The sequence below is a fragment of the Chaetura pelagica genome, unplaced genomic scaffold, assembly GCF_000747805.2.
Source record: "Chaetura pelagica isolate M959 unplaced genomic scaffold, ChaPel_1.0 scaffold433, whole genome shotgun sequence".
Classification (NCBI taxonomy): Eukaryota; Metazoa; Chordata; class Aves; order Apodiformes; family Apodidae; genus Chaetura; species Chaetura pelagica.
Window position 1 is genome coordinate 2,631,893 of NW_009952574.1, and position 27,356 is coordinate 2,659,248.

The 27,356-nt window shown below is 45.3% G+C and overlaps 1 protein-coding gene across 1 annotated transcript in view; it reads right to left on the bottom strand.

Annotated features, from left to right (window-relative positions):
* Window positions 1-27,356, bottom strand: part of LOC104385194 (cytochrome P450 2J2-like) — an 86,839-nt gene that overhangs the window by 7,088 nt on the left and 52,395 nt on the right. Inside the window, exon 3 of the mRNA XM_009993611.1 lies at window positions 437-599. Coding sequence (XP_009991913.1) covers window positions 437-599 — 163 coding nt within the window. The remainder of the gene's footprint in view (window positions 1-436; window positions 600-27,356) is intronic.

Here is a 27,356-nt window from a genome sequence, read left to right on the forward strand (position 1 = left end):
TCAGGATCTTAAACGTGTCTTTCACATTTAATGGTGCAAATCATTGGCCTCTGAGCAAAGACAGCAACAAGACAATTTCCACAGGTGATCTTCAAGGTCCAAACAGTTCAATCCTCACATAGGACTTGCCATCTGTACCAACCCCAACCCCCTCCCACCCTTCCTGGACTCCAGCAGAAAATGGTCAGGGTTAGGTGGGAATAAGTAAGAGGAACCTGTAGGTCTTCGTCCATTACATGCTTCTTTCCCCTTGGACCTTCCTACTCCCATGGAAGAAGAAGTGACAGTGAGAGATAAAACCAAGGAAGGTTGTCTATCATACATAGTTATCATATAGCTAGTTCTTCAGAGGCTGTCCTTGCTTTGTAGGTTTGGGGACAAAGTCGCTGATGAGGTAAAATAGTGTTAGTAGGAGAAATGTCCACGGACCTCTTACCTTCTGCAGTGCAAGATGGAGAGGCTGCCTGAAGTCCACAAAGGTTCCCATGAGAGGAAAGAGCTGTGGCCCTGGAGGGAAATTCCTGGGTCGTCTCTTTTTCACAAGGTCAATAATCAAAAGAAACATGACTAGAACCACAAAGAACATCCAGCAGTTCAGCCTTTCCAAGAGAGAAACCAAATGAGGCCAAAACTGAAGCTCCATCTTGGCTGATAAACTCATGGATTTTCATCCCAGGAAGGGACTTGATGCTGGTGCTACTTTTGCTAAAACAGGTGTAAGAAAGGACTGGAAAGCAAACAAAGCAAGCTAAGATGCAGATAGCTTGCTGGGGACAGACCTGCCATAGGTCAGCTGCTTTCTCGGGTGCAGCTACTGCCAGACCACCTGATGAGTAAGTTTAAACACCAGATCTCCAAAATCAACCCCAAAACCTCAAAACATTTGGCCAAACCAAAGCAATCTTCTGAACCTTTAGCTTTACATCTCTCTCAACTCCCTAATTTTCTTATGGAAGACTATTCCTCCCTTCTGCCCATAACAAGGAGCTCCTTTATACAGATACCTTACTGGGATTACAAGCATTACAAATGGTTGAGGTTAGGTGAAAGCAGCTTACTTGGCTGATTATATAGAGTGGGTGTTGCATAATTTAAATAACAGTAAGGCATCTGAGGTGATGGACACCATAGAAGGGACTGAGGGGCTGATCCTGTTAAGTCCTAAGCCTTGTCTATAAAGGGTTGGATGCCTTCAGTGCCCACCAAAGCCTGCCTGGCTCTGCTGGAGGCATCAGGTGAAGTTCATACAAGGGAATCGCTGCAGGAGCCCAAGGGTCTGCCCAGCAACTTAAAGGAGAGTTAAAGGAGCTTAATTTCAAGAGTGAGAACATAGGCTCTTATGCTTGCCAGTTAAAGGAGAGATTGGAACTTATGCATTTAAATCTCCTAGGTTTTCTGAAAATCTCCTTTGAAAGCATCAGGCAGTCCCAGGAGAAGGCTGCAATGGACTGACAGTGACCCCTGTGACCACGAATCAACGTCCCCATGCCTGCCAGTATTTTAGCTACAACTTGTTTCCAACTTGTCCTCTTTCTTCCTTTGCCTTTTAAAAGCTTTGCTTTGCAAACAATCTAAATTTATACCAAAGCAAAACTGTCAATCATGATTTTTAAAATTATTTGCCTAGAAGTCATGGTGAGAAAGAAGTTCAGAAGAATGGCAAATTTTTATCTTCAATGTTTTTTAGAAAGATTTAATTTTTCAGGAAAAAAAATTTGCAAATTTTCATGAGAAATTATTTTTGGGAAAAAAATATTGACATTTCCCTAGTCTTTCAGCTTTGCTGTCCATGTCTTTCATTACCTTGGTGGCTGCAGTGCCAGCAGAGCACATGCAGGCTGTTGACAGATCTGCACCTTAGTTATTGCAGGAGTCCCTTTTAAGGGCAATACCCAAGACTTCTTGGTTTGAAACATTATTTGCATGTTTCTGGATGACATTAGGCCCCAAATGGGAAGCAGTAATGGGAGAAACATCTCACATCACTAGTCTATAACTTGTATTTTACATGTCCCCACAGCACAGCTGTGAGCAGCAGCAGCTGGACATGCTTTGCTTGTCCCCATGCCACTGCACCCATGATGATCCCATACCTGTTCTCATCAACACACTTATTCCACCCTTCCTGGTATGGCAAGCCTTGCTTCCCAGAGGCTAAATCAGGATAGTGGGCTCGTGTGCTTCATCCTAGCATCAGGGAGATGACTCGGTTGGTGGAGGTGTCAGCCTACGGCACGCTCAGAGGGACTGTGATGATAAGGCGTCAACTTCTGCTAGCCCAGTTTCACTCCTCTGTTCTTTGCTGTGCCATATGAGTTGTCAGCAAGCACAGAGTGCAGATCCCTCTACCACTTGTGGCTGCTGTGAATCGGGCTACGTGCAAAGCCAAGGTGCTAATGTGTTCTTCTGGGTGGTGGTGTGGGGGTGGATGCATCGTGGTTGACAGGAGAAATGTTATTTTTAGCAGGAGGAGCACATTTTGCATGTACTCACATGTGTCTTGTCAGTCAGAAACCTCCAGCCTATTACTTTGCCTCGAAGCTTCACATGTCCAAATGCATCTCTTCACAAAGTCCTCAACACGCCTGATCTGCTAAAAATCAGGGAAGGGCCTTCCAGTATGACCAGGGCTCTCCTAACCTTGGCAGACAGTAACACCAGCATGTTACCAAACTCCATTTTGACGATGCTGGTTCAGATCCCAGGATTTAATCAAATCAGTTCCTAGCACGTGCTGCTGTGCAGATTCCCAAAGGACCCAAGAAGTCACGTCGCTGTGGCACATGGGCAGTACAGAAGTGTTGGAGAATTCCTACTTTTGCAATCTCAATAAGACCCTTAGCTGTAAGATCCTGGTCACCTGGAAGATGAACCCCTGCTTCTGCCCAACACCACAAACACAGGTGCATTGGTTTTCTGTGCTCCGAATAGCAAAAATGTGAATTAATAGGAGATAAGGATGCACATCCACACATCTAATAAGGATCTAAACCCACTTGCTCTGATTCCTCCTCAAATACCTCTCTTGACCCCAGCACACAACTTTTTGAACACCTCACCTGAGCTCAGACACCAAGTAGATAAATTGTGCCATATTGCATGGACAGGCACACATCACCACTTGAATATTAAGGCATCTTGAACAGCCAACAGCCAGAAATTGGCCCATATGCTTTGTACCTTCTTCCCTGGCTAGATGTCTAACTGTGTGCAGAAGGTTTTGAAACACAAAGAGAAACATTCTGTTAAAAACGCAATTACCATTTGTTTTTCAAGATATAGTATCCCATTATTTTTTCCAGAGAAGTGAAATTCAATAAGGTTACAACAGAATGTAGTCCAACAGTTACCGTACTTTCAGAGTATTATTTAAGCTACAGAATTTCTTAATGATTAGAAACATATGTAGGAAAAATCACATGCAAAATTAGAGTGACTGGAGACAATTCCCCCCCACCACCACTTTTTTTTCAGGCAAGTAACAGCTCATCCACCACTGTGGTTCCATCCACCACGTTGGAGGTATGAGATCCCCACCCACCGGGAAGCCACGTGCTCAGGTCACCTCCAGCCAAGTCCAGGGACCCATCCTGATTTACACCAAGGAATATTTTGCTGCTTCTTTCCTCCTTATGTCAGACCCAAAGGAGTGATGCCATTTTCACCACAGGCAAGCTGGTGAATGGCAGAGACCACCCTGATGTGTGTTAAAGCCATGTCCCAGAGGGCCTTCACACAGGTGTAGCTGCCATTTCACAAGCCAGCCCAGATGGTATCAAATGGCCTCAGAGGCAATGACAGCTCTGGACACTAACTTCCTTACATGATTTGCTAGATGAAATCTACAGATTGCAGAAGGAGAAGAAAAGAGTGCTGGGACACCCAAACCTCTGGTGCAAGCTCAGGAAAAACATGTCTGAACCCAGTCCTGAAGCTTGAGTTCCTCCTTGGAGTGATTTCACTGGGACCTAAGTGGTCCTGTGAGAGCCCAGGGCTCAGATATTTCAGAGACTCTGACTCCCAAGCCCCAAAATCTGGAGCCAAGTCTGTATTTACTGCTGTGCATGAGCAGCAAGTATTAAGGTGCCTCCAATTTTGTAGCTTCTCTGTTTCCTACCTAAGACTAGATGCAAATATTCTCAAGATTTTCCTGGGACTCAAACAGGTCTCTCACCTACAGCCTCGTGGCCACAATATACCCAGCACTAATTAAAGCTATAGGGCAGGCAACTGTCACCATGAATGGGTAAACTGAGGCATTATGAGCCTAAGCCAAGTGGTGTGATAGACCTACAGTGTGTCCCACCGTGCAATCCAGGAGGGATCCCAGATGAGATGCTCTGAGACCTTCTGCAACAGACCAAAACACCCCTCTTCTGCTGTAGCAGACCATTGTGTTGAAGGGCTTGCATTCAGATTCATCAGCCAGACTAGTAAACTAGGGCGCAGAAAGCCCTGCAGGGAGCACACCCTGTGCCTCCTGACCCTGGATCACCCCTTGACTTTTTTAATCTTTGCCCAAGATTTTATTCCCCTCACAGCCAAGGCCTGCAGCACCTTTGTCACCTGTGTGACAGCTCCCAGAGGGACGCAGTGCCTCAACCTGGAGGTGCCTGGTGCTTCCCCCTGCGGGGCCGGCCCGGCAGCAGCAGCCCCCCTTGCCCCCGCAAGGCTCCACCGCACCCTGCCGCTGTTCCCAGCTCATCCCCCGCCTCTCCATCAACCTCTAACACACTCTCCTTCCTCAGACGCACCTTTTCAGTATTCACAGAGAAGAGCACAGTCACATATTCCTCTCAAAGCCACAAGGACTCGACTAGAGCGAAAATGTCATTTATGTACGTATCACAAGCGTTTTTCTAGGCACAGATGTCTTTCTGGTGCCAATATGCTGTTTATGTACTTATCTGTCACAAGCACATGTCTCCATACATATGCCCTGCTGGCAGAGGCACAGAGCATTTTGAAACTCTTATTAGGCTGCTAATGAATAATACGCATACAAAGGAGAAAACAGAAGGTGGATCTATCAGGAACAGCCTCTTTCTTAACTACCTTTTAATTGTAGGAGAGAGGGAAAAAAAAAAAAGAGATGAATTTTGATATGTTGGCATCTGTGAAGGCCTCACTTAGCAGCAGCAAACGCCACCAGTTTAAAAGTGGATTTTTCACAGGTTTGGGTATTTTGATGGGGGGGGAGGAATTTTTTTTTCCCCTTAAAAAAAAAAAAAACACCCACAAAATTTTTGACACCGAGAGTATTGCAAATCCTGGTGCCAATGATGTACGATGGTGTGATTGTCACCACGGAATGCTGAAAAGCCCGAGCAGCTGTTTGGCATATTGACAGTGCGAATTCGGAGCGTTTTAAATGCAAATGACAGCATTCAATTGATCGCAGGAAAACAATGGGTCATAGCCTTACCTTTCCTTGGCTAGGCTCTGAATAATCAGCCTGCAAATCCATGCACAATAGGGATGTTGTACATGTTCCTGGGGATTTTGTTCCCTGTGTACATGGGGGTCCATCCGATGCTTCTTTAGGGTAGAGCTGAAAAAGAGGAGCCACCATATCATCCTGAGCACTGGGCTGGGGTGAGGTGGAGAAAGGGGCATAATTTGTTCCAAATCCACCACGTCCTAAGTGTCAGCCTGTTTTTCCTCACTTCTCTCAATTTCTGCTTGCTCTTTAATCATTCCCAAGGGTGGCTGGCTTTCTGCCTGACTTGTCTCCATTATACCCTGCTGCAATCAATATGGCAAGCAGAAACCAGCAGGAGAAGGCATGTTCTGCTCTCACTGAGAGCTGGTGGGAGGGAAGGCGATCAGGCCAGCCAGCTGCAACCCCAGCCCAGCAGGAAAACCCAAATCCAGCTGAAAAAGCCACCATCAGACACCTGGGTCCTGTTTCCTTCATGGTGTCCCCTGCCTGGCAGCAAGCAGCAGGTAAAAATCTTCCTCCCTCTTCCAGTCCAGGGATAGTAGGCAGGAAAACATGGCCACAGTAGAATTTCCACTGGAAGCAGCTTTATTTTTTTTGCAGAGGTGAAAAGAAAGAGTTCTTCCAAAGCAGAAAACTCCAGGATCAGAGGACCCAAACTTTCACCCTGTGCAGGACTGTTACAGATGGGACCTGCTGAGTGCTTGGTGGTACTCACACTGCTTCTGGTCTCCACAGCTGGCCTTGCTAGGTTAAAGCTGAGTATCTCTAGCCATAGCTCTTTGTTTTCAATACCCAGATTTCTTTAAAAATAAGTTTAAAAAACATGCAGGAGTGCTGTGGGTGAGGACATCACCCAGACAGGGCTTTTCAGGGCTCCCAGGGCTTCCTGCAGTGCCTCAGCTGCAGCTAAATTGTGCTAGTGAGCAGGGATTTTCTGTCTTCTGTTATTCCATCCACCATTCTGGTATTTCAGTCATAAGCATTTTGAGTCAAGCATTGGTTTTTGCATCTCCTTGATCCATTGGTCTGGTCTGAGACAACTCTCAGTGCTTCTGCAATACAACCGATGTACAAACAGCATCACTCGTGCCAGAGCAGCTGCCAAGATGTCTGTGAGATGCCCATACTCAGATTCACACCTGGGATCATAAGGTTAAATTGACCATCACAAACGGTTGATGCTCTTGAGCTGTTTCAACATGGGGTCTATGTGGTGGGCTACCTGCACCAGAAATGGGACTTGGCCAATTAGAAAATATTCCATTTTAACTGGGGAGGTTCATGAGCAGTTGGAGGCTGGAGATCACATGGCCAATGTCATCCATTTATGGAGTCCTGTCAGGAGGCTCCACAATTTTCTCAGGCTTTTTCAAGCTTTTCCAGCAATTCTGTGTGGGTATGAAAATCAAGTGACTACTCTGTACAGCTAAATTACACCTGTTCCAGCATTCAGCTTCCCAGTCTCTGAAGGAAGGCAATGAAAAACCACCAGCATAATTATTACCTTTGCCTTCCTAAGATAAATCTGTTTACCTGTAAAATGAACGCATTAAAAACCAATCAGCCAATAGAAATAATTAGTTACAACATAGGACTGTGATTTGCTCAGCCTCTGGAACAGAGCAGTGTCTTGCTTAGCTTGAACTCATTGCTGATGGATGCTTGGTGAAAGGTTTTGGAGACTCTGTACTCAGCTAAATGCTGGGAAGACAGAAAATTATTACTTCAGTGAGACACTGCTCAAGTCAGCTCTGCAAGAAATTCATCACCAGCAGAACTGGCACCAGATGAGCAGCAGCATGTGGAAACTGAACTGTAAAAAGTAACTAAATTAGTGATCTAAGGGAATATTGTAGATCATGAGGGAAAATGCGTCGTTACCCAAAGGGAGAAACGTTCCTATTTAGTTTTTGTTCAGCTAAAGGAAATGCTCGGGTAGGGGATTCAGCTGTGAACACAGAGCCTTTGTTTGTGGGGAACAAAGGGACCTAAACCAACACTCCTTGGTGATGGAGAAACTTTCAGTCAAACTACACTGAGCTGGAAGATAAAGCCTTGAGCTTGCTATCAAACAGGCAGGACTGGCCTCCTGTGCATCAAGTCACAGGACCCAAAGAGTTGCCCTGGGGAGTAAATTTATAGCTCATTTCTGCTTAGCTCCAAGTGGCCAGAAGGCCACCCTGGAATCAAGCCACCAGCAAGGCCAAGAGGAGAGGCTGCTGCACAAGGCTGATCCCATGCATCATGCACATTGTCTTAGCAAGGTGCTCCTTTTCAGTATAAACTTGTAAAAGAAGTACATGGTGCATATAAGACTGAAAGGTCAGTGTTTGGTCTGAGTCCTTCTGGGGAAGTCCTCCTGCACAGAAACCAGGAATTAGGGTATCCTTTGCCCCCAAAACTTCCTATGACCCCTTTTACCTGAAAGTTGGAGCAGAGCAGTCATGAAAGGCTCATGAACATGTAATGAAGTGTTTGAGTTCATGTTGAATATGAAAAAAAGCTTATACTGTTTACATCTGGAATGAAAGAAGATGCCTTGTCTTCAGCTTAAGAGAGGGTCTGATCTCATTCTACCAGGAGAAGGGTAACAATAAACCACACAACAATTGTCCCTTGCAATGACAGAACCAGTAGATCCAATCTTACTCCAGATTCCAATCTTACTCCTGCTGGCAAACAGTATAAGGCAAAAGTCTTATGGAGACAGAAGGAATAAACACAAAATCTCTTGCAGAAGGCTAGAGAACTTTCCCAAAGCATTTTTCTTTAAACATAACCACATGATTTACAAGCTTATTATTAGGTTTCCCCCCCCCCTTACATGAAAAGATAAATTTAAAAAGTGTAGATTAATGCATTTTTGGGTATCTTCCAAGTTCTCAATTCCTCTCCATAAAGGATTATTTTGAAAAATCCAAGATCACTTTTGGGTGGCCTGGAGAACAAATCTGTGCTGTCTTTGCAGCAGAAATGAGAGCTTCTCCAAGGGCCCTTACTTACATCTCTCAGACAATTACAGAGATTAATCCAGTCCAGCTTCTGATCTAACTGTAATAAAATACTGGCTGGTGATTTCTGAGAGTTTTTTCCAGATTGGTCAAACTGGGCTGGGGATTGCCTTGGGTACCATGATCTCCATCTGGTATCTCCTCAGAAACTACTAGAGGTTCTTCTGTGAAGGGAACCCTTGGAAGGTGCTGCAAGTCCATCTTCAGTGGTGGCCTCTACTGAGAATAAATTACTGAGTGGTAATTTATTCTGTATTTTAAATTTATCTGCTTGTGTTTCTGGATTGCATGACAACTCTTTTTTTAAACATCTGGGCTGCGCTAGATGAGTGCAGACAATGCCCCTGAGCAGGTGACTGATGGCATTGTGGTGGAGACCACATATTGAGGCTGAGAGCAAGAGCTCGGTTGTCTACTACACTGCTTCTTCTGGTAGCAGCAAGCCCTGTTTTGGTGTAACAAAAAAAAACATGTCCAGATTGACTCAACCCATTGCTCAAGAGCAGCACTACTGGCAATGCCCTGGTGTCACCTACCTTTGTGGTACCCAGGTGGACACATCCACAGGGCATGCTGGGCTCCTCACTGGGAACTGGCTGCAGGTCATGGTCTAGCCCTGCCAGAGTGATCACCATTTGTTGGGCAAGAACTCCTCATGGCCTTAAGGAGTATGGTCACACCAATGGATTAAAGCACATCTTGGAAAGGTAAAGTGGGTCAGCAGAGAAAGTGCCTGGAGAAATGCAGAGAGACAGTTTAGAGCAAACCAAACCACTATGAAAGCAGCAATCATCCTGGAACAGGAAAAAATATTAAATATATATATATATCCACTTAAAGGCAATCTTCATAAACAGGTTGAACAAGACTGAGGATAGAGGAACAGATGGGAAAATGGAACAAACAGATGGAAAAACTCTATTTCTGAAAAAAATAAAAATCTATTTGCAAAGCTATAGCTACTTTGAATGAAAGCTTCAATGTAGGGAGCTGAGGCATCAGAAAACCCATACAAGGCCATAAATTCATGCATCTGAGATCAGTTCTACTGGCAGGTCTTTTGGGCAGGTGAATAAGGTCCTTCTCAAACATCCATGTGCATTGTTTATCCACATATAATGCCTCCATCCCCATGGATACTTTGGTGCCCACATAGGCTATATCCTTCTCACTACACAGTTGAAAAATAATTCTTCAGCTTTTCATTAGCCATCACTGGCTAATATATTAAAATAAAAGGAACATTAATCTTGTTTTCTGTCATCTAATCACAGGAAAGAAATGGGCCTGATCTCACCAACATCATTAAAAAAGTCCTACCGACAAGAATAGGAGGAGTGAGCCCTGAGGCTCCATCCACCAACTTGATGGGGAAGCAAAGGCACCTCCATTAAATGCCTCCTCTCCATCCAGCTGTTCTTGGTCAGCTCTCTGTATGAGGAAGACCAAGAGAAAAAGAGGGACACAAGGTCTGGTGCTACACCAGCTTCAGGAGGACACCTCTCTTGCAGCAACCAAGCTGCAATGCATGAGATGAGACACAGGCTTGCAGGAGAAGGTGGGTCTTGTGCTTTACTCAAAGAACCACTACCCTGCAGAAACAAATCCAGCTCATGCTTTGCACAGTGCTCCTCAGTGAAGGTGGGTGAGATACTTCCAGCAAAAATTTCTAGCCATGGACCAGGTATTCAGAAATTCTCCCTGGAGTACGTAACTTCAGTGACCTCTGAGCAGTGACTTGCATTGGCAACAACAAAACCACATCACACAAAGTGTAACTTACTCCAAGGGTCCTGGAAATTGGTGGTTTGAGCTGGGCAGGCATCTTAATAGGTGCTGGTTCATGGTCTTGGCTTTAATCCCTCTGAATCGCAGCTGTGAGAAGGGACAATAGAAGTTCTCCAGCTCCCTGGGGAGACCCCCAGACTGAATTTCTAACAGTGCCTTCAGCAGGATGAGAGTAAAGAAGGACATTTACTTTCAGTGCAGGGACTGGGATGGGGACACAGCAGCAGGGACCCACCTCCCAGCTGTGTTTTGCCCTCTTCCTCATTTCAGGTCATTTCCTTTAAGTCAGTGCCAGGCTTTTAAGGACTGTGTCCCATATCTGGGTCTTAGGAGATTTGCCCACATGTTTTCCTGTGCTTGTCCCTGGGACTCAAAAGCGTCTTTAGCGCTCAAGTGAGTTCTCCTTTAAGGAGGGACTGTCAAAGACAGGCACTAATGTCATTAGCAGGTTACAAGAGGGAAACAAGAGAATTGCTACAGATCCTCATTTCCATAATCTTGCCTCGACATCCTCGTTTGTCAGTTCTTAACCTCAATTCCTTAACCTCCAAATCTGTGGAGTCGTTGACCTTGGGGATTTGTCTTCAAACTGATTTTGAGTTTTAGGCAATCTAAATTAGGCTTCCTGTGACAGAAGCCGAAACTTGGTCTTTGCACCCAAATGTGAAAGACAGGCCCAGAGTGCAAGCAAAAATCTTGCAATCATTTTTTCAAACCATCTGCCCATCTGCAGTCCCAGAACAATATCAGATCGGTGCTGCCTTCCACCCCCCCCCCCCCCCCCATATCAGATCGGTGCTCCCTTCCCCCCCCCACCCCCCCCCCCTCTCTCCCAGGAATAAAGAAATTACCATAAACAAAGCAGATCAAGGGTCTATTTAAGCCAAATGCAGCCAAGACACATTGCTTCAGAAAGGAGCAGGAGGAAAGAACAAAAAAAGATCTACAGGGGAAGTTTCTGCTTATTTCCCATTAACTCCAGTTTGGCCAGTGATGCTGGACACAACAGAGTAATTTGGAGTGGATGGCGCTGTGTCCCTCTCCATGGACACCCCGTTTCCAGGGTATTTCTGCAGCAAACAAAAGTGATCACCACAAAGCCTCTTGGCCAAAAAAAGAAAAAAAAAGGAGAGAAAAAAAGACTGCAGAACTGCTCCCTAACTGTGCAGAGGGGGGAGAATACAAGAAAATACGAAAATCAGGCTGGACACAAAGAGCCTTTTGGTCTCTCGGAGTATTTCTGTGCTGCACATGGCAGTCAAACCCATGCCTGAATCACACTCTTTATTTCAGGGTGTGAAACCATTGTGAAAAGCTGCATTATTTCCAAGAGTGTGCTCTGAGTTTGAGAGTCTGTAGCAAGCTGGCAGGGGCAGCTTGGCACGAGGATTTTGTGGAGCAGCAGGTAGAGATGAACAACGGGAGCTGGACCAGTCCCCACATGAGATGGAGACAGGGGAGGCAGAGAGACTAAATAATTCAGTGTCTCTGTTGATGTGATGCATGGAAAAATACCACCAGAAGTCATGAAGCTGAATGCTTGGGTATCTCTTCAAGGAGGGGGAGAGCAGGTTTCGGGGTAAAGAGAGGGAAATGGGCACACTGGTGCTGGGGAGCAGCTTGTGCAGCCGTGGTGTGAGCAGCACAGTGAGGCTGCCCCCGAGGTGCCGAGAGGGGGACGGAGATGTGCGGGAGCCTCAGCCTCATTATTTTTATGTTCAGCTGCCTAATTACTACGTGTCAGCTGTCTGTTGGAAGGAACGATGTACTGCAGCCTCTCGTTTGGGAATTTATGGTGATTAATAGGCCTGGAGGGAATGACTAATGAGGAAATGTTGGAATTAGTAAATATGCATCACCGTGCAATGAGTAAAGCAGGGGATGTGACAAATGAGCCCAAGTATGTGAAGGATGTAAAGGCCACAGAGGGACAGCCTGAGGGAGGCCTTGGGGACCCACAGAGACAGAGAACAGGAGGATGGAGCAACAGAGGTGTGATCCCATGAGTTGACAACAAAGCAAGTGAGAAGGATCCTCCAAAGCCTTTCAGACAGTCCTAGGAGAACAAACTCACCCCAACACAGCATTGCAATGGGACTGCAATCCCATCTCCCAGTCACACTGTTTCCTATGGAGCCCAGCAACATGTGACAGCCTCATGTTAGGTGACCACAGCAGTCAGTTCTACATTAGGACCTGGGTTTTCAAAGATACTTGGTTACTGTAAGACAAATCACTTAGTTTACCTATTAAGTGTGAAAAAAAGTACTCTCAATTTGACTCTTTCTGAAGTATTTGTCCTTCAAATAACAGCTTTGCCACATGCCCCCTTCCAGTACTTGAAGGTGCTACAAGAAAGCTGGGAAGGGACTTTTTATAAGGGCTTGTACTGACAGGACCCAAACCATTTTGTGATTCCATGCCAGAGACCTGTAGCTGCTCCAACACCCGTAGTAAGTAGCACCTGCAGGTTCAGTCTTACAGCAAGGGACAACAGGAGACAGCATCATGAAGGATCCTGAATTTTGGGGCTACTTTCCTGTACATTTCCATGTAAGAGAGAATTACAGCCTGCAGGTGTTCTTGAATGTCTGGTGTTTTAAAGCTTTAACTCTTGGAAAAATTCTACCCATTTCAGTAAATTCTATTAGAAGTTGTAAAATCACTCAAATGAACAGAGTTAACAGAGAAAAGCAGCTCTCTTACTCTCTTAGTCTAAAATCTTATTGATATAATCTGGCAGTCACTGGTCTGCTGCATTCATCCATCACCAGCATCTTCTGGTGAGACCATTCCCTGAACAGTCTGCTATAAACTTGTGTGTCATTGCTGCTGTCTTCATAAGAATGCCACCATTTTAGCCAGTAACCAGGTGACAGATACTCTCTGTTATCTCCCCACCACCCTCCAGGGGAAGATAAAAAGGAGAATAAGGGAGAGAGACTTCAAGGTTGGAAAAAAAACCCCAAAACTAGAATAGGTTTAATGAAAAAATAAATAACGATGATCATGGTGAATCACAGATAAATGTATAAAATGTGTAAATACAGAACCTACGGTTCTCAGTTGGTGATTACTTCCCAACCAGACGGAAAGATTCTTGAGTTTTGGGTGATGGAAAATCTAGAATGACATTTGCTGCAGAACTCTGAAACGTGGCCCCGCTTGCAGCTCCCAGCTCAAGCCCCTCGCTCCCTGCGGCGTTCCCAGTTTATTTCAAGCACAGCAACTTTATTCTAATTTCACCCCATTGAAAGATGCAGCTGTTTCTATTTCTGGTGCAGCCCTGTCAGTGAATAGGAAACAAGCAACAATCCTGCCCTGTGCTTGGTGATCAGTGATATTCTGCCCGAAAGATATTTTTTCACCCAGTGGAAACAGGAATCAGGGAAGCAAGAGCTGAGGTGCTTCTGCCCTTTAAATACTGCAGAACAGCTGTTTTTGTATGTTTTCTTTACAACACACATTTCTGAAAGTTGAGGCAATTTTCAGAGGACATAACTATAGTTACAGATAATTTTCCCTCTCCAGCATGCAAAAGAGAAGTTATTTCTAGGAAAAAGACCCATCGAAACTAATATCCCCCTCCCTCAGACAAATCAACTAATCTCCTTTGTGACAATTAAATTTCTAACTCATTCTTGCCCTGGCTAGTGTACAGTGGCTGAATCCCAGGAAATGGAAGGAAAGAAAGGAGAAAAACAATCTCTGATAATATATTGTCATTCAGTCTGTGTATTAGCACGTACTCAGCACACACTCTGATTTGCCAAAAAAACAAGATTCGACCATCAAGGAAGAAGAGAGCTCTGATCTCGTGGTTTTAGGAGCTATGTATGCACCCAGCCACATAAACCTGGTCTAAGCAGCTCCAAACCAATCCATTCTCAGGGCATGAGCTTCAATGCCCACACCTTGGCTGCACAGGTTAGCTGCTCACTAGCTGGTCTGGAGGACTATGAAGCCAAATAAAAGACTTAGATGGGTTAAAGGAGGAAACTGAATGTACAAACACAGTAAATGGAGATGGAGTTAATTCCACCATGGTCATGCAGAAAAATCACCATGGATTTGGGAGGACAGCCCATATTTCTTGTCTTTCAGGATCATGCTTTACCCACAGCACTATGACTTAACTTTCAAAGAACCTCATAGTCTCATAGGGTGTCTTGTCTGGGAAAGTGCAACTGAGGTAAAAATGGTAGATCTAATTCCCAGTCCTTACAGGAAGTCAGCAGACCCCTAGTATAGCCTGCCTGTTAGTTTTACTTTACTTCTACTTTTTTTTTAAGTATTGCACAAATCAAGTGTTCTCTCCAGCTTTCTGTGTCAGGGTCTCCTGGTTTCCCACTCATCAGTCTGACTAAAGTACAGCTAGAGTTACTTCACTTTCTCTCCCTCCTGGCCACATCATTTTGCACTTGAAGCCTCATGAGCAGGAATCTTCTGCTCTCCTGCCACTAAGGAAATGACTGAGAAGTGCAACAGGAATGACAACACACTAATCATTTTTAGGAAAATGAGGAAAGGAGAACTGACCAGAGGATGACTGTGAAATCCTACGGCCAGTAACAAGATCACTCTTGTTCAAAAGCACTTTAGAGCTTTGAAAGCCAAACCCACCAGTGCTGTCCACCTCTACATGCAGACTGCAGAGCAAGAAATTCTAGATCTATTTTTTTAAAAGAACAAGTACATGCCTCTCTTGTTTGTAAAAATTAATATAAACTGAGACCAGCCACAAACCAACAACCTTCTTCATCAGCTGCTTAACTCCATCCCCTCCATTGACACCTCCCCCCCGGTTGGCACCAAAGTCACTGCAGAGCCCTTATTTGGTCTTCCTAAAGCAGAAAGAGCCCTAGGAAGGCCCTTGCAACCACTTCCCTCCAAAAAAAAACATCACAAAGGCAAATTTGGCAAACTCAAGATCTTTCCCAGTGCTTCCTGCAGGTGATTGGAAGTACCTAACGGACCCAAACACACTTCAGTAGCAGCTCAGGATTGTCCTTTTCTCTTGGAGCAACAATGTAAACCATTACATTTCAGCCTCAAAATCAGGACATTCCCCTTTTCCATAGGTCTATGGCCTCAGCCAAATCCCATCTCCCATCACTCACACTGGTGTGATGACCACCAGGGACCGTGTGAAGAGAGAGGTCACCTCCCATGAGAAATCATAGGGTTGAACCATGATTCTTATGTTCCCTGGTTTCACCACCAGGCAGAAACAGTTCAGCACTTGGTTGAAACAATGAAAAATAAAACATTTATATGAAACATTATATATACCCCAATTACAATCAATACATCCCCAAATGAAATACTTCTTTTCCATTTTCCCAACAAAGGCTTTATCTGGAGGCTGTGCATACAGGGGGAAAGGACTTCTAGTTTTCAACAGCACAACTTGATGTTTTTGAACATACTTCTTTTTTTTTTTTCTGTTGGAAAATGACAGGATGGAAAATCCACAGCTATCTCTCCTTATAACACATCACGGTTAGGTGTGTGTGCACAGCACTTCACACAGCATAAAACAGAACATAGCACATAACACATCCAGGTGGGTGTGCAGATGGCACGGGTGCAAAAAGTAAGTTCTAGAGACAAAGTTTGAGGATACAGAAACTATTGGAAAAGGCGGGTTAAAGAGCCCTTGGATCAGACAGCACAAAGAAAGCTGGATTCCTGTAATCTCAGGGAAGGTTTGCATAAAAAAGCTGCTTTGTGGGTGACACTGAAAACACTTGGAGGTCCCTTCGTTTATTATTGGGTACAGAGAGACCAGGTGCAAGAAAAGAAATAAAATAAAAAGTAATTTGTGCTGGAGAAACAACACCTATCCCTCAGCAGAGGTAAAGTAAAACCCAGTTGATATTTCCGAGGTGGAAGCAAATGCAACTGGTCAAACATGCCACATGCTCTCCCCTCCTCCATCTGAAAATGACACTTCTTCAAAACTTTCTGGGAGCAGAAAGATCTTAACAACAACAGCAACAACAGAGTTCCCCATATGCCATGTTGTTTATTTTTTAAGGGGAATTGTGGACTGATTTTCATCTTGCCACATGTGAGATAAAACACTCTACTATCCTTTTATCCGAGAAAATCTTTTAATATTCCAAGTTTCTCGCTTGATTCAGAAGGGAACTGTTTCTAAATGCCAACCCTGCCTGCTGGGGGGTGGAAAATGCTGGTCTCTGGCTTGGTTTAGCAGCTGGCTGTTGGCAGATTGGCCTTTCCAAAGCAAGGTGCCTCAGGCAGAGACAGCAAGAGGTGCCCAACCCTGGGCCAAAATAGACCTAAATATCACCCAACAAAACCAGACGAGGAAATTTTTTTAACATCTCACCTAAAAAAAGGCAAAATTATTTGCCCAATGTTCCAGCAATATCCCAGTTAATGCAGAGACTGGGGAATGGCCTGGAGTGGGTCAGTCCTTGTCCTGGGAACCTCTAGCCAAGTCTGACCTCCACCTAACACCTGGGTGCCATTTACTGCAGCCCAGGGAAATCAAAGCCGAGGCAGCCACTGCCTCCAAAGATCTCTGATGGGGAGATCTCAGCTGTGGTTACCAGCTGGGCTCCGCAAGTGTCATTTTCCAAAAAATCCATCTGCCACACTGAGGTTCCAGTAGCCAAGAATCTGCTACTTACCACCACAAAACTGCTCCAGATTTTCACAGAGGTAACTACTAGCATTTACATTTTGGGAGGGACAGAGAAGGTGGGTTTTAGAAACTGTTACTTTCAGTGTTGAAAAGAAATTTTCATTTTCCTCCACTGGTCCAACCCTGTCTTTTTCTCTGCTGCTCTCTTGTTCTGCTACTTCTTTTTCAGAAGCCTCCCAGGACTATGGGCCATCTCTAAGCTTTTATTTTTCTCAACATTTTGCACCTGCTTTATGTCTCTTACTGCTGCCTTTGCCTTCAGCCTGGCTTCCCTTTTCCCACAGTCAAGCTCAGAGGCAGTGACAACCCAGCTGAGATTCATGTCTCTGTTGATGTTAGATGTGTCTGGGGTTGATGTGCACATTGGAGCTAGTGGTTCCCGGTAGCATCAGTGAAGAGAAATGAATGACTTAAGCACGATTCATCTGACCTACTTGAGGCATCTGAACTTAGCAGGAGGTAATTCCTGCATCGCCAGCATCTCTTTCGCTCAATTAGCAGCTGACGGAGAAGTCAATGTCAGGAGAGATGACTCCTCTCCTGTATCACACAAATCAGTTTTAAAAATACTCTGTATTTGCCTTCCCTTTGGGAGTATCCTGTCCCTTCACAGGTGCCTCTCTACACCCCTCAGCTCAAATCATGCACAGGCACCTGCCTTCCCAGGTGACTCCACTGTGGTGCATGCACCTGGTGGTGGATTTTTGCAAGGTCTGGCAGCTCTACCCACCATTATTGCCAGGGACTCTGGTGTGACTTTCCTCCAAGAGGCCATGTGAAACCTCAACAACCATCAACAACCCTATTTGAAGAGTACTGTCATTTACACCCAGGGAGGTAAGCTGCAGAATGAAGGTTTATTGGTAGAAAAGGGGATTTATCATGATGGATGAAGGACGTTTTTAGCTCAGGAGGCAGCTGGTTTCCATGCGGCCAGATGGCCACAGGGTCCAGGCCAAACTTCACATCTTGACCATGCTCCAGTGTGATGATCACGACTGAGTGAACTCAGAGTTTGGCCACCATGCCAGTATTAAACACCCCAGGCTGATTCCTAGAGATTATTAGATCAGTTTAGTGCCCAGCTCGACATCTCACCACTCAGCTTGGAAATATGGGAAGCAGAAATCAGTAGCTTTAAAACAAAGGCGATGGTAAGAAGCGCTCTCTGAGAACAAAACACTAAGACATTCCAACTGGACCAGGATGGAGATGCTGGATCCCACCTAACATACAAGAAGCTTTTAAAATGCACAAAGTCTGAGCGCAGATCTGGGTCCTGATTTTACAGAAGTGCATTTTATCAATAAAAGTATTTCATCAAAAGAATCTCTAGACCTCTTGGTTCTCCAAATTTAGCATGGTACTGAAATTCTGATGTTTGAGCCACCTCTATTAATAACTTAAAGAAGTGGTATATGGTTGTCCAGAATTATATCCAAAACCATGGCCATAAAATTCATCTTCAGTTCCCCCTATGCTAAACATCTCCAAAACAGATGTTTGAACACCTGTTAGCAGCAGCCATCTTTAGGTTACTTTAGTAAGACTGCTGAGCATGGTGGCATTTTGGGAACTTGCTGTCAAGTAAATCCCTGCTTTGGGGAGAGGCAGGAGGAAAAGGGTAACTAGGTCTATCCAGAGGGCCAGGATGAAGGTCTGGTACTTATCTGCTCTGGTTGTCTGGTGTTAGTCTGCAGCCAGGTGTCTGTCAAAGCTCCCAAAATCTCTGGGTATCCTAGAGGCAGCTGAGAGACACAGTGCAGGAAAAGGAAGCTGGCTCTGAAAATCTGATCCTGTACAGATGATACAGTCCAAACACCCAGAAACCACAGCAAACTGCTCACCTTCCTGCAAAAAGCAAGACCTTATACCCATTATAATAGCTATTTTAAGAAGGACCTGATGGTCCCTTAAGCAACCTGATCTACTGGGAGGTGTCCCTGCCCATGGCAGGGGGTTAGAACAAGATGATCTTTAAGGCCCCTTACAACCCAAACCCTTACAACCCAAATGATCCTATGCACCATGCTGGCACAGAAAAGAAGGAGAAAATAGGAAGACAAATAAAAGTAAAACTCAGTTGAATGAATTGTGCTGAGGTGGTAAGCTACAAGGGTGACTGAGATATATAAAACCTCTCAGGAAAGGAGAAGTCCCCGTTTAACTACTCTGGCCCACAACTCATGTAACTGCCTGCCCCACATTGCACAACACAGTTCCTCAATGCATCCCAGCCTGGGGTTCATCCATGGAGGGAAGATCCTCCTCAGAGCATCTGCACTTGGTTAGTAGTTTGTAGACTGCTAAATGAGCAACAGACCCCAGCATGAATACGCATTGTCTAAGCCCGGCTGATCACACTGTGTGATAAAAGGGAGTGTTAAAAAAAACTGCTGTTCTTCAGTAAACATTGGAAAAGAAGACTGAAGATTAATTCAAACAGCTTGGAAAACTGAAACAAGAGAAACGAGCTGCATATTTCCAAATATGGGCCACCTTATTCCAGTATCGAGCCAGGAGAACCTTGGGGCATGCGAGCCAACTGAGCTGCAACTCCCTGGATAATGAGGCCTTAATTAAAAGCTAAATTGCATGTACATAAAAAAAAGCACAGGGCTCACTTCAGCCACAGAGGTCATGAAATCACAGGCAATCATATGACAAACATTAATCCAAAAGGGTCCAGGGAACAACCGCTCTGCACACACTCACTCAACACAAGCCACAAAAACACTTTGCAAGAATGCTGTAATGAGCTTAAGGCTTTTAGAACAAATAAATAAAGCCACAAATAGCAACACCAGAGGAAGAGAGAAAAGGAACCACTAAGGGCTCTGGTGTTCTGTAGTGACAATTTGTTCAATGACAATGGTAAATTAATTCTAAGAGAGAGAATACATCCAGTGCCCCCCACCTGCACCCCAACTTCTCGCTTCCCTGCTTCACTCCTCCAACAGCTCCTGCTAATCTGATCTGGATGAAAACATCTTCCCCTCTCTAAATCTGGCACTCATTTTATTCTAACATGCAATCAAAACATGCCAGCCAGCACTTGAGATGTTTTTCTTTAATACCATTAGGAGCAATAACACACCATGTTCAACATCCTGTCTCCAGCTGCTTTGGAGAAAAGCAAAAAACCCCAACTCAGACACTAAACTATGCACAAGGGGTACAGGGAGAGGAATAATTAGCTGATTTATGTAATTCACACGTTCTGCTCTGGGTTTTGTTTCCAGAGCAGTGACCAGCACCCTGTGTTGGATGCTCCTGCTCCAGGCATCATGGGAGGCAGATCTCCCCACACGTGCCATAGTACTGAGGATGAGTGCAGATGGTCCCACCTGGCCGTTGGATCCAGGAGGTCAGTGCAGGGTGATTTATCTCCTGGAGCACAGCAGACCCTGGGGCTCAGATGGTGTAATCTGGGGGCAACCCAGCTACCGCCATGGACATCTGCTGAGGATCATCTCCTCTGTTTCTGTACTATTTTTCCCATTAAAGACCAGCAGCTTGCAAGAATAGCAGTACTAAAACCTGCAAGAGAGAGGACATTTATAAAGGGCTCACTAGGTGTGTTGTCCTCATTGGTGCCCACTGCCTTTTAATGAGAACTAATATTCCCATGTTGGCAGTGCTGACCCACCAATAGCATGCTGAGATGCACAATCTGCCCTCACTGACTCTGGTCTGCTAATTTGGACCAAAGAAGACTATGTAATGAATTTTCTTTTTTCATTACAGCTGGAGTCTTGCAAAGCTCTTTTGTTTGGAAGAAACACCAACCCAAAGCTCAGTGTGGTGCTTGGGGATGGTGGTTGCCCGTAGTAGGGCTCCTTTTGGCAGAAGGCTCCTTCTGCCTCCAGGTTCTTTGCCCTGGAGCAAAGCCTTCCCTGATGGCTCACTACATCTCCCAGGTGTGACATGAGTGACAAGCTCTTATTCAAGGGCAAACAAGGAGTCTCATGGGAAAGCGCAGTCTGGAGCAACTCCATGTACAACTGCTATCTGCAGGAGGGAACAGCTCAGGGTTGTACACAAAAGGGGGGGAAAAATGAATTAGATCTTGCTCAAACATCCTGAGCTTCGCTGGGTGAAAGGCCAGAGCCTTCCCAGGAGCAGGAAACAAACATTTGGATGTACTCTTGAAATAAACAATGTCCTCTTGAATAGGCCACAAGACAATACAATTCAACAGTCTGCCAACAGGAATGCACTTGGGACAATGCTTCCCAAGCTTCCCTTTTTTGCCCACCACTGTGTGAATGTTGTGGATGTGGGTATTTTGTTCGGGTTACTTTCTCAGGAAGCAAGCAGCCCCAGCAGCAGCCCTGGTAGGGCTGGATGTGGAGGCAGCACCAAGCAATACAGTTGGGTTTTCCTCCAAGGGTCCAGCCGGTGGGGATGTGGTCCCACAGCTGCAAGTGAAGAAGCTGCAGCTATAAATGAGTGTTGTTCTCCATCTCCTGACGTCAAGGGAAGCTGTGCTGTAGAGCCCTGCCAAGCGCCGAGCTCTGGAGAAGCTCTGCCACCCCCTGCCAGCCCCCACGCACCCAACGTGAGATCGCAGCCGTCTCCCTCCCAGTGGGTGCTGGCACAACTCCCCCCGGCCCCGAGCTGCTGGGGAGGGGGGGATGCTGCCAAAAGCCACTCGCCCAAAAAGCCACTTTCCATCAGCAGCACCTCATGCCAGACCTCAAAGAGATGCAGCAGGGGGTGGTGGGTGTCCAGAGGACCCTGGAATGTTGTGAGTCACCCTGACCCATGGCCAAGTGATGGAGAGAAACCATCTCACCACCAGCTTTACCAGTTAAGTTTTTCAGTCAATACTTGGTTTTGAGTTGCTGCTGTTGCTGCTTATTTCTCTCACTGATAGAGGATATGACACTGCATCTCTCCCATTCACAGGCGAGAAGCAACCTCTGTGCCTTTTCCCTTAAAAAATAAAAAAATAAAAAAAAATTACAGGTATTTCCTTCTGCAAATAGTCAGGACTGAGCTGGAGAGAAGATGACACCAAGAGAAGCAGGTAACCCTCCTGCACCTGAGATGCAGGGTTAAAAAAATGCCATTCCTACATATCCTTAAATAAACCCATGAGAGAAGCCAACGCCACCCCAAAGTTACCCCTTCAGCCTGTAATTTTCAGACAACAAACCAATCCTTTCACTTTTCCAAAGGAGCAAAGAGAAAGGCAGAGAACTAGAAAAACCCTGTATAGAAATATCAGCTGTTCCTCTTCATTCCCACCCCCAGTTCTGTTTTTTGACAAGTTAAAGTGAGGCCATAACTTATTCTGCTTTGTTCGACAGGGCTAATCACACGTGACTCTAATCACTCATGATGTTTTATTGATTTTAAGCACATTTAATCAGAAATTGGCTCTGAGTTAGATTCCTGCTAATTACTGAGAAGCAGCATTTTGAATGACTTCACAATTGGACTGCAGATTAGAATGGACAATATGTACTAAAATAATGATTCATGCATTCAGCTCCCTGGATTTATTTTGTTTATATTGGATTTTTTAATCTTTAAAGACATAATTTTGCATATGGGCAGGCAATGTTTAAACCCCTTAACAAAATGGGTTTAATTTAACAGGCCAGGCTTTAGCCAGAGATGGGAGATGTGGGGAACAGTTTATCCCCTGCAAATGTAGTTCTTTATCTGAAGGTCACCAGAGGTGCCTGGCCCATGGTGACACCATGCATGGGTGGTCGTGGTACCATCAGGAACCACACATCTTCCTGGAAAGGCAAATGGCTTGTTAAGACAAGGGGACTCCAGCTTCAAGAGGTGGCCAGGGTGAGAACCATGCCAGCTGAATTCAGCCCCCATCAACCACATCATCCTTGCTGAAAAAGTCTTCCAACAACAGGGAGTTTAAGAGTTTATCTTTCCATATTTCTCAACCTAAAAAACATCTTCTCATTGAACATTAGATAATTACCAAGCAAAGCCTGGTAACTGATTTATGGTTTTTAGTAGCCCTGGGTGTCTGGTCTCCATCAGTGCCTGGGCTGGAGATCTGGAGAGGCTGTCCTGAGGTGAGGGTTGGTCTGTTCTCCCAAGTAACAAGTGATACAACAAGAGGAAAAGGCCTCAAGTTGTGCCAGGGGAGGTTTAGATAGGATAGGATATTAGGAACAATTTTTTCATTGAATGGGTTGTCAGGCCCTGACACAGGCTGCCCAAGGCAGTGGTGGAGTCCCCATCCCTGGAGGGATTTAAAAGCTGTGTAGATGTGGTGCTGAGGGACATGGGTCAGTGGTGGCCTTGGAAGTGCTAGGTGAATGGCTGGACTTGCTTGTTTTAAGGGCCTTTTCCAACCAAAATGATTCTATGATTCTTTAAAGTGAATTCAAATACTCCAGTGACTTGGTCCATTCTCAGAAGCAGCTGTGACCAAGCACAGACTTTTTCTCACCTCTGCAAAGCTCCCACTGCCTCCTGGGAAACACTGACCCTGAGCAACAGGGAAGCCAGAGGCCAGCAGAGAGGCCAGGCTAGAGACTACCAGCTATCTGTACTGCTAGGAGACTTTCCTTCTAAATGAAAACAGAAACTTTCCATTTCCATCATTGCTATTTTATTTTGGTTGGAAAACAAGAGGCCACATCAGGGAAGTCTCCTGCAGTTTACAGCCAAAATGTTCAAGTTTTGAGTTATAAAGTAAAAATTTTCCATTTAAAAAGGCACTAGTTTTTTCTTTTTCCCCCAGCACAGCTCTACTAGGAACACTTACAGCCAATTGCTTTCATACAAAAACAAGCCTAAAACGCAGAATGATGCACAGAATACTTTGCTATAACCAGAGCCTAAAAAGCAACAGCTCTAAAGTCTCCTGTTCCACTCCCACTCCTCTCTACAGGTCCCTGACGCTACGATTCTGTGGGTGGAATGCGCTCAAAAATTATGTGAAACCTCAGGTTCACAGAAAGCTGGGAAATTCACTCCAAAACCACCACTGGCCTCCCAATTCTGTGTTAATTCATCAATCAGTAAGAAGTGGTGGAGGTTTTAATCTTTAAGCATTGTTGCACCCCTTGGATATAATATAGCAAGACTCTCCCCTTCATGTAGGACTCAGATAATGGCAAACCCAGCATGTAATCCTGGCTCCTTCATGCTTCCCTACATCCCCACAATCCTCCCCATTCCCTACTGTGCCATTTTATTATCACCACAGAACAGGATTTAGAGGCAAAAAGAACTCTCACCCTGGTGTAACTTCATAGGCTATGAAAAGGAAACATCTCAAGTTGGGCCCCTTTATTTTTTTTCCTTATTTGTATTTTGTTTTGGTTTTTTTTCCCCATTTGTTCATTCATTCTTTGATTTCTTCTTTTGTTCTTTCAGTTGTCTTTGATTCTTTCTTTCCTTTCCATTAAAATGCAGCTGTTCTGCAAGCAAGAGTGTCTGCCTTATCCACATTGCTTGGCATGTCCTTGCCTGTAGCAGCATTGAGGGTTGCAGAGGTGCTATCTGTGATGATGTGGTCAGGCCCTGTCCTGGCTGTGTCACTTTGTACCTCTCAAAACTGAGTGAATCCCTGAGGAATCCTCTGCTTCTTTCTGAGAAGTCAAGGGCAGCTTTTCTATTTTCAGTTCCTCCCTATATTCCTTCAAAATGGGCTTCAGGGTCTTCACTTTCAGCAGACAAAGACCTTGAAAGTGCAGCACAGGTAACACCAGTTTACCTTATGTTGAGAAGAGCTGCAGAGAGGCAGCCACTGGTTCCAGGATGGACAATCTCAACATACCAGTTCCAGAGACCCTGAGATCCCTGTCCTGAGCCCTGGATTTCATTTACTGTCATTGCTCCCAGGCACCATGCCGTGCTGCCTGGGCAGCAGGACATGGCTAACAAGAGGAAAGACCCCTCTGGTCTGATGTTCAATTGGTCTTGCCTCACCTACAAGGATGATCGTGTTGTGGTCCACTGTGGTGGACATGCATCAGCACTGGGAAGATCCAAGCATGCACTGAGGGCACCCACCTCCCTCCATCAACTACAGAGACAGCACTTGGAAAACAGCCTCTCTGAGCTGCTGTCAGTCCTTAGGACTGTCCCTAGGAGAGCTCCAACAGAGATGTGACCTCTCTGCCCCTCCCTGTTGTATTTCTGCAGCAGAAATCTCTGGAGTAGAAGCCAGCTCTGGTGTTACTGTGTGAAAGTAACTCTGCCCTCAACATGCCGGGACAAACCTGCTCCTGATGTGAGGTCTGGAATGCAGAGGAATGTCAGCAAGAAGACAAATGAAGAACAGAAGAGTGGTCCTCTGAAATATTTTTTCTTCTGAAAGAGATGCAAAGGGGATCCTGCATCAGCTGTAAAACTCACCCTATCCAGCATTACCAGTGTAGGTGTTCACAGCCTGGAGACGCGTTGCTTTAGTCATTTTCTGAATGGACATGAGTGACACAAAAGCAAATCTGCGTTCTTCTACTCACTGGTTAACTCCACCTTCAGAGTCTGCAGTGAAAAGTACAGACTTGAAATTACTCTTAAGTTATGGCACCTAGAAGACTTTTACCAGATGGAAACCTGAAAAAAGATTACTTCTCAGATGCGCTGCTCATTTGTTCAGAGTAATTAGTGGATGTAAATCCAAAAATAGACCCTTTTCCTTTGATCCTCTGCAGTTGGATGCTGTGCGTGATGACCCAGAGCACATGTCTCCATATTCTGCATGGAAACTGATGTAGTTTTCATTCAAAACCCAGCCAGCGTTTCACATCTCACCTACCAAAATGCAAATGAAGATAAGCCCTATCAAAGGACACCGGTGAGCATCAACCTGTCCCAACCCCTCATATTTTGCATTCTCCTGGGGGAAAGAAATCACAGTTGGGCTCACTTTAAATGTAAAGTGTCTCAGTGATGAGCCTGTACTGTTCTTCTCTGGCTATTTCATAATCTATTAAAAATACACCCTGAAGTGAGCAGCAAAGGTCCTTCAAGGCTCCTGAAGTCAAAAGCAATTCTTCTTTTGACATCACTATCTTTGGGATTAGCCCTTTATATCTAGCACAGGGTAAGGGGTGAGGAAGAAGAGTGGCTTCCAGTAGATGTGAAGCGTGGAACAGACAGGGCCAGGATAGAGTTTGGCAGTAGGAGCTTGGGGGCTACCAAGGATGGGTATGACAAGAATGCTACCAAAATGACCTGACAGATGTGGGCACCTGTGTCTTAACTGGTAGCTCTAAACAAAGAGGTGATGCTCTTCAGAGTAAAGCTGGCTGAGCACACTCATGCTGGCCATCCTGCATGAACACTTCTGAGCCAGAGCTGCCTCATTCCTCTCAAAGCAACTCAGGCAGCTTGACGTGGGCACCCACTTCCCACGGAAGTGCTGGGAGGTGGGAGACAGTGCCTGAAGTCTTCTCTGCAGGTTTTCTGGCAAGGTTAAATTAAAGGAAGACTGTGTGAAGCCATTTCCCACCAGTGCTTAGAAAGCCTGGTCCTCCTTGGATGGCTTTGATCTCCTTCAATGATTACTGCAGTATCCAGGGCTGGACAGGCTTCAAGGCCAGGACCACAACAGAGGATAGGCAAGCTGGGACTCACACTGCTGTACAACTCTCTTGGCTCGTAGCAAAGCTTCATCACAAAAATACAGTCCCAAACAGAACCAGCAGCAAATATTTCATCTACCCGAGCATGGCGAGAACGGTCAGCAGATGGCAGAGCTGCTCACCCCAGGCTGGTGGGGTCATGGTCCTGTTTCCAGCTGTAGGTTTAACAAGGCTCATTCTTTATGCTGAGCATGAGCAATTATATCCTGCATTAGAGATTAGGGTAATACTGTACATTATTTCCAGCAAGGGATTAATTAATTCTCAACATTTCTGAGAGGCAACCTGTATAAAGGAAGCCATTCATTTCAACGAGATCCAAATTAACAAGTTCCTCATTTGCTTCTAAACATGCTCCATGGTGGAGTGAAATGTATGCTGGGAACTGCCTCTTGCAAATGCACTAAAATTCCTAAAAATCACATAGATGAGCTACCTCCAAAGGTGTTACGTGCCAAATTAGGACCTGGTCATATGCCTATGACTATGGAGAAACCTGGGGATCTCTGTGCAGTTCACCATGATGTGGCATTTTCCATGGTTTCTTGGCTTTTTCCAGGACAACTCAAACAGCCAGGGCTGCCCACAGCTGTGCACTTTGCTTTCTCAAAATCTGCTGCTTCTTGTTTGGGCTTGTTTAAACTCCTGTCTTCCTGTTTGCCTTTATTCTGCTTTTCGTCATCAAAGCCCTGATTGGGCCATGAGGGCTTTTGAGACCTGGAGGGTTTCCACAGGTCTGGCTTGTATTAAAAGGGGGAAATTTCCCAACCACCAGCTGGGTTTCAACATTCCCACTTTCCTTGCCTTGCTGAGAAAAACCAGGGGCACACAAGCCTCCTGCAAGGACTTACCCCATT